This window comes from Poromitra crassiceps (genome assembly GCF_964638095.1).
Source record: "Poromitra crassiceps genome assembly, chromosome: 29".
Taxonomy (NCBI): Eukaryota; Metazoa; Chordata; class Actinopteri; order Beryciformes; family Melamphaidae; genus Poromitra; species Poromitra crassiceps.
Window position 1 is genome coordinate 7,078,336 of NC_139641.1, and position 12,500 is coordinate 7,090,835.

A 12,500-nucleotide genomic window follows, 5' to 3' on the forward strand; every position below is an offset into this window, starting at 1 on the left:
TGGGACGTGGATCTAAGCCTCTTACATCGCCTCTTACAATATGGGAGCTATTGAATGTGTATAACCTATTTTACAGAACCCTTAGGTGGCGACAGTGCTCTCCAGATTACAGAAAGGCGAGGAAAAAACAAAGAAGAAGTCGTTGGGGAAACGGAAATCGCATCGCATCCGTATGCATCGATATGCATGAAGCATAACGTTAGCTGTGCCTGCAGCAGCCAATCTGCTGCCACAATTGAGCCCCTCCGTGTCCGTTGCGACAGCCCATCCACATGATCAGCCGTGGAGTTGTTATTATTCTCAACTGGAAGCATGGGAGCCGGTGACAAACACACGCGGAACGCTGTAAAAAAGCTGGATGTAGCGCACCCTTCACTGTGCACAGCAAACTCAGCAGAAAGCCACCAGAGACACTCCCACGGAGGAGGGGTTTGCAGTTGAGGGGGGGGGGGGGGGGGGGGCACGCAGAGCAGCACACAACACTGACCCAGACAGACCCAGACAGCAGGACAGGATTGGCAAACGCAAGCCAGAATATCCGATGCCCACCAGCAGCAAATCAAGACCAGCAAGGTTGCAGCTAAAAAATATTATTCTGCCAAACAAAATTCCCTGGCCTTCACTGTTTTATTGAAGGAAATTATTTTTGAGGTGTGACTACATCAGAAAATATTAGCTTCAGAGTCAGTGATGTGCTTGAAATGTTTAATTTCACAAAAGGCTCATTATCTCAGCTTCTAGAAAAAAACGGCTGTTTTTGGTTAAATCAAGCTATCTTCTCCGGCTGATAACTAAAGAACGGAAAATGATATCAATAAACTTTTTTTTGCTGATGATAGAAGAGAGTCTCATCGTTCTTTTTGCGTGTTCGGTGTTTACATAGTAATATCACACAATATTCTGTGGGCATCGAGAAATCACTGAAAACGCTCTGAAACTCTGGCACTGGGAGCGTCCGTTCTCCAAAAGTGGCTGGCACTCAATGAGTTAAGTTAAAACCGTCGATAATCCAGGACATTTTCCCCCAAATTGTTTGTATCATCGCTGCCTGCTCTAAGTCAACGGTGTTTTTTTTTCTTCTGAACAGCCGTTGTGGAAGTGATGCGTTTTGCGTTTCCAGTTTGTTTGGAATCAGCAGAAGAAGAGCTGTGTAGTTGGCATGAGCCGGGATATAGCCATCATGGCTGAACAACAGACAAAGAAGAGAGAAACTCAGGCTGCGGTCACATTGTGCTACGGATGGTTAAATTTAAAATGACCCCGAAGTATCTAAGAGTTGTCTAAATGCTAAGGAAATGTGCTTCAATACTTCCTCACGCGCTCCTTTAGCATGTGGGATACACTGGACCATCCTTTACGAAAGGAAAGGACTGTAGATAATGCCCTCCCACAATTCCTTGCGGTAGCAAAGTGATGGACCATTCGGCCATTCACGAAAACAAACATGACAGGGACACATTATATATTATATGTTCTGAACAACTTTCAACAATATGTTAAACCCATAGGCAGTTGTCAGGGTTTTTCGAAAGTGGTGGAATCGGTGTAAGGTGACAGTTTAGCTGGTTAGCTTAGCACCGGCTAGCTATTGTAGTTTCACCACGGCTGACCCACGTCAATAACCGTAAGCGTCTCTGAGTACCTAGAAAAGCGCTATATAAGTGCTATGTATTAATTATTATTATTATTATATTATTATTAATAACCGACATCCGCGGTTGTCTTTTATTACATCCTTGACCTCATGACCTTTTCCATCGGGGTCGAGGAGTGCTTAGGCATAGCAGGTCAATTCCAACACAGCCTCAAACGGCAGCAACAGATAATCCCAGCCCCGCCCCCACACTGTTTGATTGACAGGTGATCTGTCGAGTGGGCAGTGCAGAAACACCAGTGAGCCTCTTGATTGGCTACTGACGACGGACGGGGAAGTCCATCAAAAGTTCAGCTGCAGCCAAAGAACCAGGAAACAAAATTAAACCAATGGGACATCAGCCGACGTTTCCGTCGTCGGACAAGATGAATAGATTTCCATAAAGTGTTGTTGCTTATGTTTATGTTGTCTCGTGGTGCGATCGGTTCTGCAGATTAGACCACAAATCAATAAGACAAGTGTGTCTGTGACTCTCTCTCTCTCTCTCTCTCTCTCTCTCTCTCTCTCTCACCCTCTCACCCCCTCAGGCTGTTGTAACGTGATTTGTTCGGACAAGACGGGAACGCTGACCAAGAACGAGATGACGGTCACTCAGCTCTTCACCTCAGACGGACTGCATGCCGAGGTCTGTCCGCCTCCAGACATCATCTAAATATATTATATACATTATATATAATAATATATTAATAATTAATATATTATATAAAGTGTAGATAGAGTTGGCTCAATCCAGGCTCCGCCAATAGAGAGCCGCAGGGATGACGTATTTTTGTAGGCTGAATGCGGAAGTCCCGAACTTCCTGGTTCTACACTGTTTCTGTCTATGGGATTTTTGAATGGGTTTTTGCCGCGATGCTTCAAATAAGGTCTCTGGGCAACGCAAGATTAATCAAACGCGAACCAGAGTTCCGTCGGATAATCTTCACACATGAGGACCACTTTCATGAGTTTTGTAGCGTAAATGCGAGCCCTAGAAGTAAAAAGCTCGAGCTAAACTAATCCAGAACTACACACAGTGTCGCATAGGCTTCCACGTCACGTCAGCACTCAACCTGGACTGTTGTTGGATGTGTGCACTGATTACCCCGGACTGAACGGGCTGAACCAGGTGAGGGAAAGAGAATTTCCGTGTTCGTCCTTTGAGTGGTGACGTTATTGACGTATAATATCCCCGTCGACTCAACAGTGTAGTCTCATTTAGCCGTTTGCTAGCTAGCCACCCTTTTAACGGCACATAAAAGCTTCAAAACTCATAAAAGTGGTCTTCATGTGTGAAGATGATGTTACTAAACACTGGTTCGCGTTTGATTAAGCCAGCGTTGCCCAGAGAGATTATTAGAAGCATCGCGCCAAAAACCCATTCAAAACTCCCATAGGCGAAAACTGTGAAGAACCAGGGCTGTTAGCATCGATGATTTCCGGACTCGTTCCTGCGGCTCTCTATAGGATGAAATGGTACAGCAATCGAACTGGAGTTGAGCCGTCTCTATATTGTAATGTCTCTCTGCCGCTTCTCTTTACCTCTCATGTAGGGCTGGGTCGGTTTGAAAATTTTAAAACCGGTTCGATATTGCCGTCTAAACCGGATCGAACCGGTATACCGATTTTTTTTGTAATTACATTTTTTTTTTTTTTTTTTTTAAGCAGGGCTCCCGAGTGTGGCCCATAACTGTCTGTAGTGCAACTTCAGTCCACCTGATAGCGATAATACACCTCTAAGCTGGTACTGTCAACCAGCAATGATACTGAATAAAAAGAAGCAGGACACCTGTGTAACAAACACACCCTGTATTTATTTCTCATAACTATTCAGCTCAACTTTTCTTCAAACATCAACATAATAAACAAAATAAGACTTTTGCCTATAGTGCAACTTGAGAAGAGCCTAATGCGAACAATAGTGCAATCAGAATGGACTGGCAAAAAAAAAAAAAAAAAATTTTTTTTTTTTTTTTTTTTTTTTAGGTTTTTTCGGTTCGCACGTGATCAAACCGGTTTGGGCTCGTACGCCGAACCGAACCGGTAAAACCGGAAATCGACCCATGCCTACTCTCATGTTACTAAACAGACAACCTGCCACACTGAGATGATAGGAAAGCAGTATTTGTTAAACGTCACTGGCGGCAGCTCATCCAGGTAGCGGAAGACGAAATGTTTTCTCCGCACTCGTTTAACACTTATAGGCAACTTTTAATATGATTGACATCCATGCCGGATGCCTTTGAAAGCCCACGCAGCATAGCTTAGTATCAGGACAAAGTTCAAACAAGACCTTTTTCCCCACAACGCTGGCAGCAGGCCAGGCCGGGGTCAGAAGGTGGCAAATTCAGGACACTCACTCATGGATGTTTAGCGAAGGGGGCGGGGCCAAGGGAATAGGTGCCCCTAGCTGGGGATAGATAGTCCTACATAGTCTGGGTTTGAGGGGGGGACCATCGTAGGGGGGATGTGGATGGGTTACGTTTAAGGGTAGGATTGACCATGGGGTTAGGCGTAGGAGGACCATGTACCATGTTCAAAATGTCATTTTGTTGAGGTACGCCCAAAACATTGCCTAAAGTGCCAGAAGGCTGAATGGACTACAGCCCTGCGCTTTGTGCTGGTTTGAAGACTCAGTCCACTCAGAGTCGAAGGTGTTCGACCTGACTCATCCTTTTTCAGGGGTACGGTGACGCAGTCGGTAGCGCTGTCGCCTCACAGCTAGAAGGTCCTGAGTTCGATTCTCGCCTGGGACGCTGTGGGCGCTGGAGCTGTGACCCCCCCATATCTTCAGTGCCTACTGCCCAGGTGGGCTATCTCGTCGAAAGGGCCTTTCTGTGTGGAGTTTGCATGTTCTCCCCGTACCCCCCAGGGGGTTCCTCCGTACATAACCCCCCACTAAAAACATGCAGAAGATCGTCATCCGACCAGTGACGACAACATCTGAAGTTGGTCCAATGATGGTCCAATGATGGTCCCCGGGCGCTGGAAAGAAAAAGCGACCACTGCTCCTGGCCTGCCCCCTGGAGGAAAGGACAAGCCTGGATGGGTCAAATGCAGAGGACATATTTCACCGGCCACCGTCAGCATGAGTGTGTGTTGTGGCCGCATGCATGTGTTGTAGTGTGTTCGTGTGACAATAAAGACGGGCTGCCGTCTGAAATCGTGTTTAAGTTGAATTCAATTCAGTCTGATATCAGGCGAGTCTTTTGTATCATTGATCTTTTGATGATGGTGACAATGCTAAAATGGGAGCTGGGGTCTGGTGGAGAAGGTTCATTTGAGTTTAACCATCCAGGACGCAGAGAGAACAGAGTGCCCCACTTCCTGCTGTGCAGGCTACAGCCGCCCGCGAGCTGCTGCCAGGGACACACGGGTTAGGTGACGGTGACAGATTGTGTTCCAGGGGACATTTTCTACTTGGAGCCTGATGGTCTCTTTATCATGACTCCTTCATAGAACCTTAGTTATAATAATAACTGCTGTCATAGCCCCGCTGCATGCAAACGTCTCTAACTTTGAGAGGGAAAATAGATTTCAGCAAATAAACAGTAGATACAGTATATACCAGGGGTGCCCAATACGTCAATCGCGATCGACCGGTCGATCGTGAAGGTAGTGTGGTAGATCGCATGGCATTGAGGGGATTTTTTTTTTTTTTTTTTTTTCCCACTGTTTCCACTGTTTTTCCACTGTTTCCACTGTTTTTCCACTGTTCCACTGTTTTCCACTGTATACTCAGTGTATATATATATAAATAAATATGTTTGGTAGATCACTTTGACTTGGTCATTTTAAAAGTAGCTCCCAAGCTGAAAAAGTGTGGGCACCCCTGGTATATACCTACAAGTAGTTCAGATAGAGTAGTAAAGCGAAAACTCGATTGACCGTGAATGTTCACATCACATGCTGTACATGTACAGGCAAATTGGAAATACATTCATCTTAAAAAAGCCATTTAGTACAGTAGCAAATCTAAAATAAAAATAATAAATAATAACAAGACAATCTTAAAATCTAAAAGAGGTTTTCCATGTGCTTCCAGTGCAAATCAACTTTGAAAATAATCACAAATCAGTTTTCTTGATATTAGATGATCAGAATCTAGTTCTGATCATGTAAATTTAGATTTTAAGACTATCTTATCTTATCTATCTATCTATCTATCTATCTATCTATATCTTCTTTATATAAAAGGGAGCTAGAGCTCTGTCTGTTTGTGTGTCCCGCTGAGGACATCAGTGATGTCATAGATTCTCATACACACACACCACGTCCCAGTGATGATGGCATACATTGTGACATCGGGCATTGTGACATAATCAGTGATGTCATAAGAGGGTGTGATGTCATAAAAGCAGTTGTGACATCATCGGTGATGTCATAAGAGTCCCGCTGATGATGTCATCAGTGATGTCTTGTTGTTGTTTGTGACCGGTGGGTGTTGTTGTTGTTGTCTGTCTCCTAGGTGACGGGTGTGGGCTATAATGGAGCAGGAGAGGTGCTGCTGGACGGAGAGGTGGTCCACGGTTTCTCATGCCCCTCCATCAGCAAGGTGGTGGAGGTGAGTGAACAGCGCCCCCCTGCTGTCTGGGTGTCAGGGCCTTTAAAGGGCTGGGCATTAGACAAAAACTCTGGAAAGTTATATTGTTTTTCAGTCCTGATAGTCATTACTACTAGGTCTGGGGATCACCACTGATTTCCTGAATTGATTAGATTTCCATTCCCAAGGTCCCAATAGAGAGCCACTTCCGATTTAGGCATACGAACAAGGGATTTCATCTGCCATTTATTTTTCCATCAGGAGAGACCATAGAACATTTCACGTGGACCAAAACTAGAAAGAATAGCGGATTCAATTATTTTTTGAACGTTTTTGACCAAACACTGCAGCAGTGAACACAATATAGTGCAAGTTTTGCAACACTACAGACTGAGTCAATGAGAGTGATCAGATACGTGCTTTCTTTAGAGCAGTGTGTAAACAACAGCTTGAGATTTTAAATCGTCGTGTGAGACTAACAGCGTTAAAGGCATACAGTAAATTAAAAGATCGATCTTTAGATTTTATGAATCAATACCGGATCATTCAAATGAAGCTTGATTGAATGTTTGACGTAATGGCTACATATTTTATGTAGCTGTGTAGACCTGTTGTCATTTCACATGTAGTGATATTAGTTGTAGTGAAGAATTATTTTCAGATACAAACATTTCATGTCAAATGTCCCCAGGCAGATACACATTTGACCATAGACTCCCATGTGATAAGATTGATGATAAGATAGACAAGATAGATCCTAGTTCCTCGTTGCGTGGCTCGTGAGACCCTGGCGGCTCTCGAAGCTTTAGTTGGAGGCTCGAGAAGCTTTAGTTGGCGGCCTAATATACTGTCAAAACATTTCAGCGTCCGTGTAAACAGGGGAAACCGAACACACCGGCCGCTCCACGCTTCCGTGAGTGAAGCGCTGCTTCTTAGATGCTTTTGGTGTGAACCAAGATGTAACACTTTTCAATCAGAAAACCAGACAAAACGCTATGGCTGATGGCTGATTTATCTCTCTCCTTACCCTACTTTTCTAATCCATAGAGGTCAAATTTACTGTTATATCTTATTGTTTGTTATTTATTTATTGATCCATCACATTATTAGACACTTTCTGATTATTAAAAATAGCGTTAACAGTAAAACATAGAATTCAGAAGAATATGTGTATATATATATATATATTGTATGTATGGAAAACAATAGGCTCTTTCACACCGGCCTTGAAAGCCGAAAAATGCACGGAAAATAGGATTAGCGCCTCCGATGTGAAAGTCGTGAACGCGCTTTGGTGGACAATTGTTTTACGCCTTTTGTCCCGCGACGGGAGGTAGTAACAGCGCCGGGTTACCTGGCAACCCGCCTCCACTTGAAAGGTCAGGGCAGCGAGCCGGAAAAGGTGCGAATGGTCTGCTCATTCATAAAAAAATTACAGGGGAAATCACCTCATGTATCAAGAAAGTGCACGAGTGAAAGTAAAACAAGTAGCCTATACAATCATGACTGCAGGGACGCCAGGAGGAATGCTCCGTGCGGTTAGGCTTTATGCTCAAACGATGTTGACATTATAGGTAGGCTACAATTAACGGATATACATTAATAATAAGCTTCAGAGGGCTATAGCTGTCTGTGGCGAGTTGGTCTGAGGTTATTCCCTCTCAAAATCAGCTCTGTGCATTCCCTTACAAAAACTACTAACGGTAAGTAGTCATGTGCATTTATAGCCTATAGGCTACTATTCCCCCGACGAACGTTATGCAGACTGCAGCTGTTTGATATGCGGGCGGTCGTGTATCGTTCCAATTTTGGTAGGACACCATATCGATCTGCCTGCCCTCCATGCGAGTGCACCTATCCTCCCTGCTTAGCGGACTAGGAGGGAAGTCTTGTTGAATGAATTTGTTCATCATACAGTAGCCTAGGCTACACTAACCTATGAAAATATTCATTTGGGCTAGGAGGAGCTGGAAATCCCTCCGCTCGCCTTTCAATCCGGGATCAGGGGATTTCACCTGAAAGTACACGCAGCACGGTAATGTGGCCGTGCTGCTTGGCTCTGTGTGAAAGCAATTTCTGTGGCGAGGCGGCTGGCTTGACAGGACTCCTAAACGGCAATTTTTGCGCGATCTGTGTATGAAAGAGCCTAGTAAAACACAAAATAAATGGTAGGCAGATGTGCCTTGGGGTGGCTTTTGGTGTTTTGCGGTAAAAGTGGCTCTCCTATTGACTTTGCCCTGCCAGTGCGGCTCTCATCGAAGAAATAGTGAGGATCACTGGGATAGATGCACCTGGCAAGGGGGATGCAGGCTTCACTGCAATATGCCCTAACCCGACATATTACACACTACATCTTCTAAATGCAACTGGGATACATCATGAGTGATGTAACCTGGGGTCGTTGGGTGTTTGGGGTCTCACAACATCATACACACTCGAAAGATGAAGATTAATACAAGAAACCCCAACCCGCTGCTGTGGAACTACTCAGCAGGGACCAGAACATCAGTGCATGGAGAGTCGAGGCACTGTGGTTCTCCCGGGCCGAGCCTCTCCTTCGTCTCACCAGGTCTGCACGATTAATCGTATTTTCATCGTCATCGCGATATGAAAATGTGCGATGAACACATCGCAAAAGTCACGTCTTATCGCAATAAAACAAAACATTTTACAGTGCACCTGAACGCAACATGCAAGATACCGGCTGAATAAGTGTCCAAATGTTCATGTCATTCTGGCCAATACTCCACTTCTGTTATAACAGTTCAGTCTGGAATATGGAATATCTTTCAATAATCGTTATGACTAAAAGGCTAAAAGTAATCTCATGTGTAAGAAATGACTGCTCTAAAAATGTAAATAATTAACTTGTTGGTTTTGGATTTTTTTTTTTTGCTTCAAGAGTGCATTTTTGTTCGTATGACCCTCAACACAGGCTTTGAGAATCCCGTGCCACTTACTGATACGTATGCTTAAATTAACACACTCATATTGCAAAATGAATTTAGGCCCTCACTGTAATACTTCAGAAGTTGAATTTGAAGTTCAGCATTAATACATTTGTCATTTTTTGTCTTAGATTTACCTTTGTGTGTTATTATAAAACTACATAATTGAGAATCGATTCTAGATTCTGGAATCGAGAATCGTTGGAATCGAGAATCGATTCTGGAATCGCATCGTGACCCCAGGAATGGGAATCGGATCGGATCGTGGCTTAGCCGGATCGGAGCACCCCTACCCATTAATATTTTTGTTTATAGCATTTTATTTATTTATCGCAGGTCATATCGTCATCGCAATATTGAACAGTGTTATCGCACATCGCAGCTTTTCGGTCTGGACTGTCCCCACAAAAAAAGGGAAAAATAAGTGTGTGTGTAGTCTAGAAACTGTGTAGAAACCCGACCACATGAAAGATTAATTGGTGTTATTGTATTAACAATGTGTAAGATTTTCCTTTACATATTCAGAAAAATCTGTGTGTGTGTGTGTCTGTGTGTCTGTGTGTCTGTGTGTGTGATGTTAGGTTGGCTGTGTGTGTAATGACTCTGTGATCAGGAACCACACACTGCTGGGACGCCCCACAGAGGGAGCGCTCATCGCCCTGGCCATGAAGGTACACACACACACACACTGGATTTCCTAACTAGACTACAGGCCCTTACACACCAAGAGTGATCTATTTGTGTGATTTAACTTGATCAGAGGGAAATCAATAATTATACACCAAGTGATTCACTCTTCAGTTATAAAACACTATAATATTAGCTCAATTGTCTCACTCCTGGTACAAATTTTTCAAACAAACTGTCCCACAGACGTCCTGAAGGACCTCTGAAAGCAGTCGTGGTTCCAGCTGCTGTACCAAGCCGTGGAACTCTCCACCCTCTCTGCTCTCCTCAAAAGCAACACTGCTTGTTGTTGACCATATACGATGCTTTGTTTAGAACCTATTTGGTTAAACCTCAAATTCGCAGCGCATTTGGTGTGGATATATTTGGGCGAAGGATTTGCCTGCAAATGATATTGAATTTTCCCAACGTTTATTGGCGTCGCTCCTGGGGCCGGTTGCACCAACTGGTCTTAACTATGCCTGGTCGTAACTCCTACGTCGGTCTTAGTTAAGACCAGTCTTTAGAGTGGACCTACGCCTGTTGCACTAACAGGCCTTACGTCTGGTCTTAACTACGCCGGTCGTAGCGATGCGCGTCCATGTGAAAGCATGGAAATGCCCACTGGAATGCGGCACGCGACCTGTTTAGAAGAGTGTGCTGACGTCAAATGACGCTCCGCAGATGGGTAATCGGCTGTAATAGTGTGGCTAATGTTAGCGGCTAACTGTTACTTGTCGTTACTTTACATGGCAGTAAAACAGTCGTAAATGTTGGTATGGTACAGCTGTTAAAAATCTGCCAAAACACACAAATCACCGTGCCAAAATACATGCTGTTCTTCGGGTACTCACCACACGATTAAATGTTAATCCAAAATGCACATAATCTGTCTTTTTGGAAGGAAAAGATGTCGGCGGCCATGTTTGGAAAGTAGTGCCGGCTACCTCTTTTCCTTCCAAAAAGACAGATTATGTGCATTTTGGATTAACATTTCATCGTGTGGTGAGTACCCGAAGAACACCATGTATTTTGGTGCAGTGAGATGTGTGTTTTGGCAGATTTTTAACAGCTGTACCATTAGCCTCCATTCTATGCCGATAATTACCGTAAATTCCGGACTATAAGCTGCACCGGTGTATAAGCCGCACCTGCAAAGTTGACTATTTTTTTCTTATATAAGCCGCACCGGACTATAAGCCGCGGGTGTTTTAATGGTATTTTTTTTTTTTTTTTTTTTTTTTTTATTGTGTTTTAATGTTTAATTACCATATGTAAGGGTTCATGCACAGAGGGGATTGTCGGGAAAGAGATGGCTGTTTGAGGAAGCTCCCATTTATTAACATTTCAACAAAACAACATAACACAACACCACCTGTGTTGTTTTTTACAGTGTCATACAGTGTCATACAGTGTGGTGAAAAGAGGGCAAGAGAGGAAATTAAAACTTATTATAGTTATATAGGATTTATAGTTAGAAAGAGTGCTAAAAAAGAGAGATTTTTTGTTTGTTTTTTTGTTTTTTTGAAAAAATCCATAGATAAGCCACACCGTTATATAAGCCGCAGGGGCCAAAAAACGGGAAAAAAGGTGCGGCTTATAGTCCGGAATTTACGGTACTAACTTCACGACTGTAGCTCACTGTAAACTAAGCGGACAGTGCCGGTAAGGCGTGGTGTATCTTGGTTATGTGGGGGGGATGTGGCAAATGAGCTAAACTTCCAAAAAAGTGGTGTATCCCTTTAAGACCAGTCGTAAGACCAGTTGGTCCAGTCGGCTCCTGGTGTGTAACGGCCTTTAGCTTCTTGGCCCATGATGCTCACATGCTAAAGCCCCAAAGGCTCCGATCATGTGTTTTGAAGGCTGAACAAACCTCTTTGTTTGTACAAAGGTTGTTGTCAGTTGGAAACTGGAATGGGCAGGATGGGTTTAAGATAGATTTGAATCCCCAACACTCTTCTAGGATTCCCCACCCCCCCCCCCTGCAGGTCCAGCAGAGCCGGGTCACTGCCTTGCTCAAGGGCATGCTGTAAAACCGTTTGAAGAAGACGTTATGCAGAGGAGAGGGGCTTGGTTTCAATTAGCCCTGCAGCAGCAGCAGCAGCAGCAAACACACATGTCAAGGCTTGGCTTTAAAGGAACAGTTCACCCAAAAATAACAGTTCAGTCATTATTTACTCAGCCTCATGTCGATGGAAGGACGGGATGTTTTTTAGTTTTAGCAAAACAGTCCTACAAGTGAAGCGGTGACTAGTTTTCAAGCGTTGAAGAAGAAGAAAAAACAATCTGAATAAATAAATAAACAAATGAAAATAAAATGCTTCCATACTGCTCACCTGGTGTAATCCAAGTGTCGGGGGGCCAGTTGCACCAACTGGTCTTACACTGGTCTTAAGCTAAGTCGGTCGTAACTTTACGACCTAACAGCGACGCCGGTTGCACCAAGAGGGCTTAAGCCTTCTTTTCACTAAGACCGGTCGTAAATATTACGCCTGGTCAGGAGGAGGCGTAAAGTGCCTGCGCCTGTAACAGAGATCTCCGTGGTCGTCTATCAGCGGAGACCTGCTGTGATTGAGTCCTCACCGTCCTCATCGTCGTCAAGTCGCCTTCGAAGCATGACGTTCGATTATAACGAAACTAGTTGTGTGGCTCAGCCTTCCCAAATGTTGAGGGTCGTTTTTTAGAATTGAATACATAGAATTGGGAACGT

The 12,500-nt window shown here is 44.0% G+C and overlaps 1 protein-coding gene across 1 annotated transcript in view; it reads left to right on the plus strand.

Annotated features, from left to right (window-relative positions):
- The window catches only part of LOC310799946 (calcium-transporting ATPase type 2C member 1-like), a 159,948-nt gene that overhangs the window by 110,126 nt on the left and 37,322 nt on the right, over positions 1 to 12,500 (plus strand). The window contains exons 13-15 of the mRNA XM_083662555.1: positions 2,182 to 2,279; positions 6,102 to 6,197; positions 9,706 to 9,795. Of these exons, the coding sequence (XP_083518681.1) occupies positions 2,182 to 2,279; positions 6,102 to 6,197; positions 9,706 to 9,795 (284 nt within the window). The remainder of the gene's footprint in view (positions 1 to 2,181; positions 2,280 to 6,101; positions 6,198 to 9,705; positions 9,796 to 12,500) is intronic.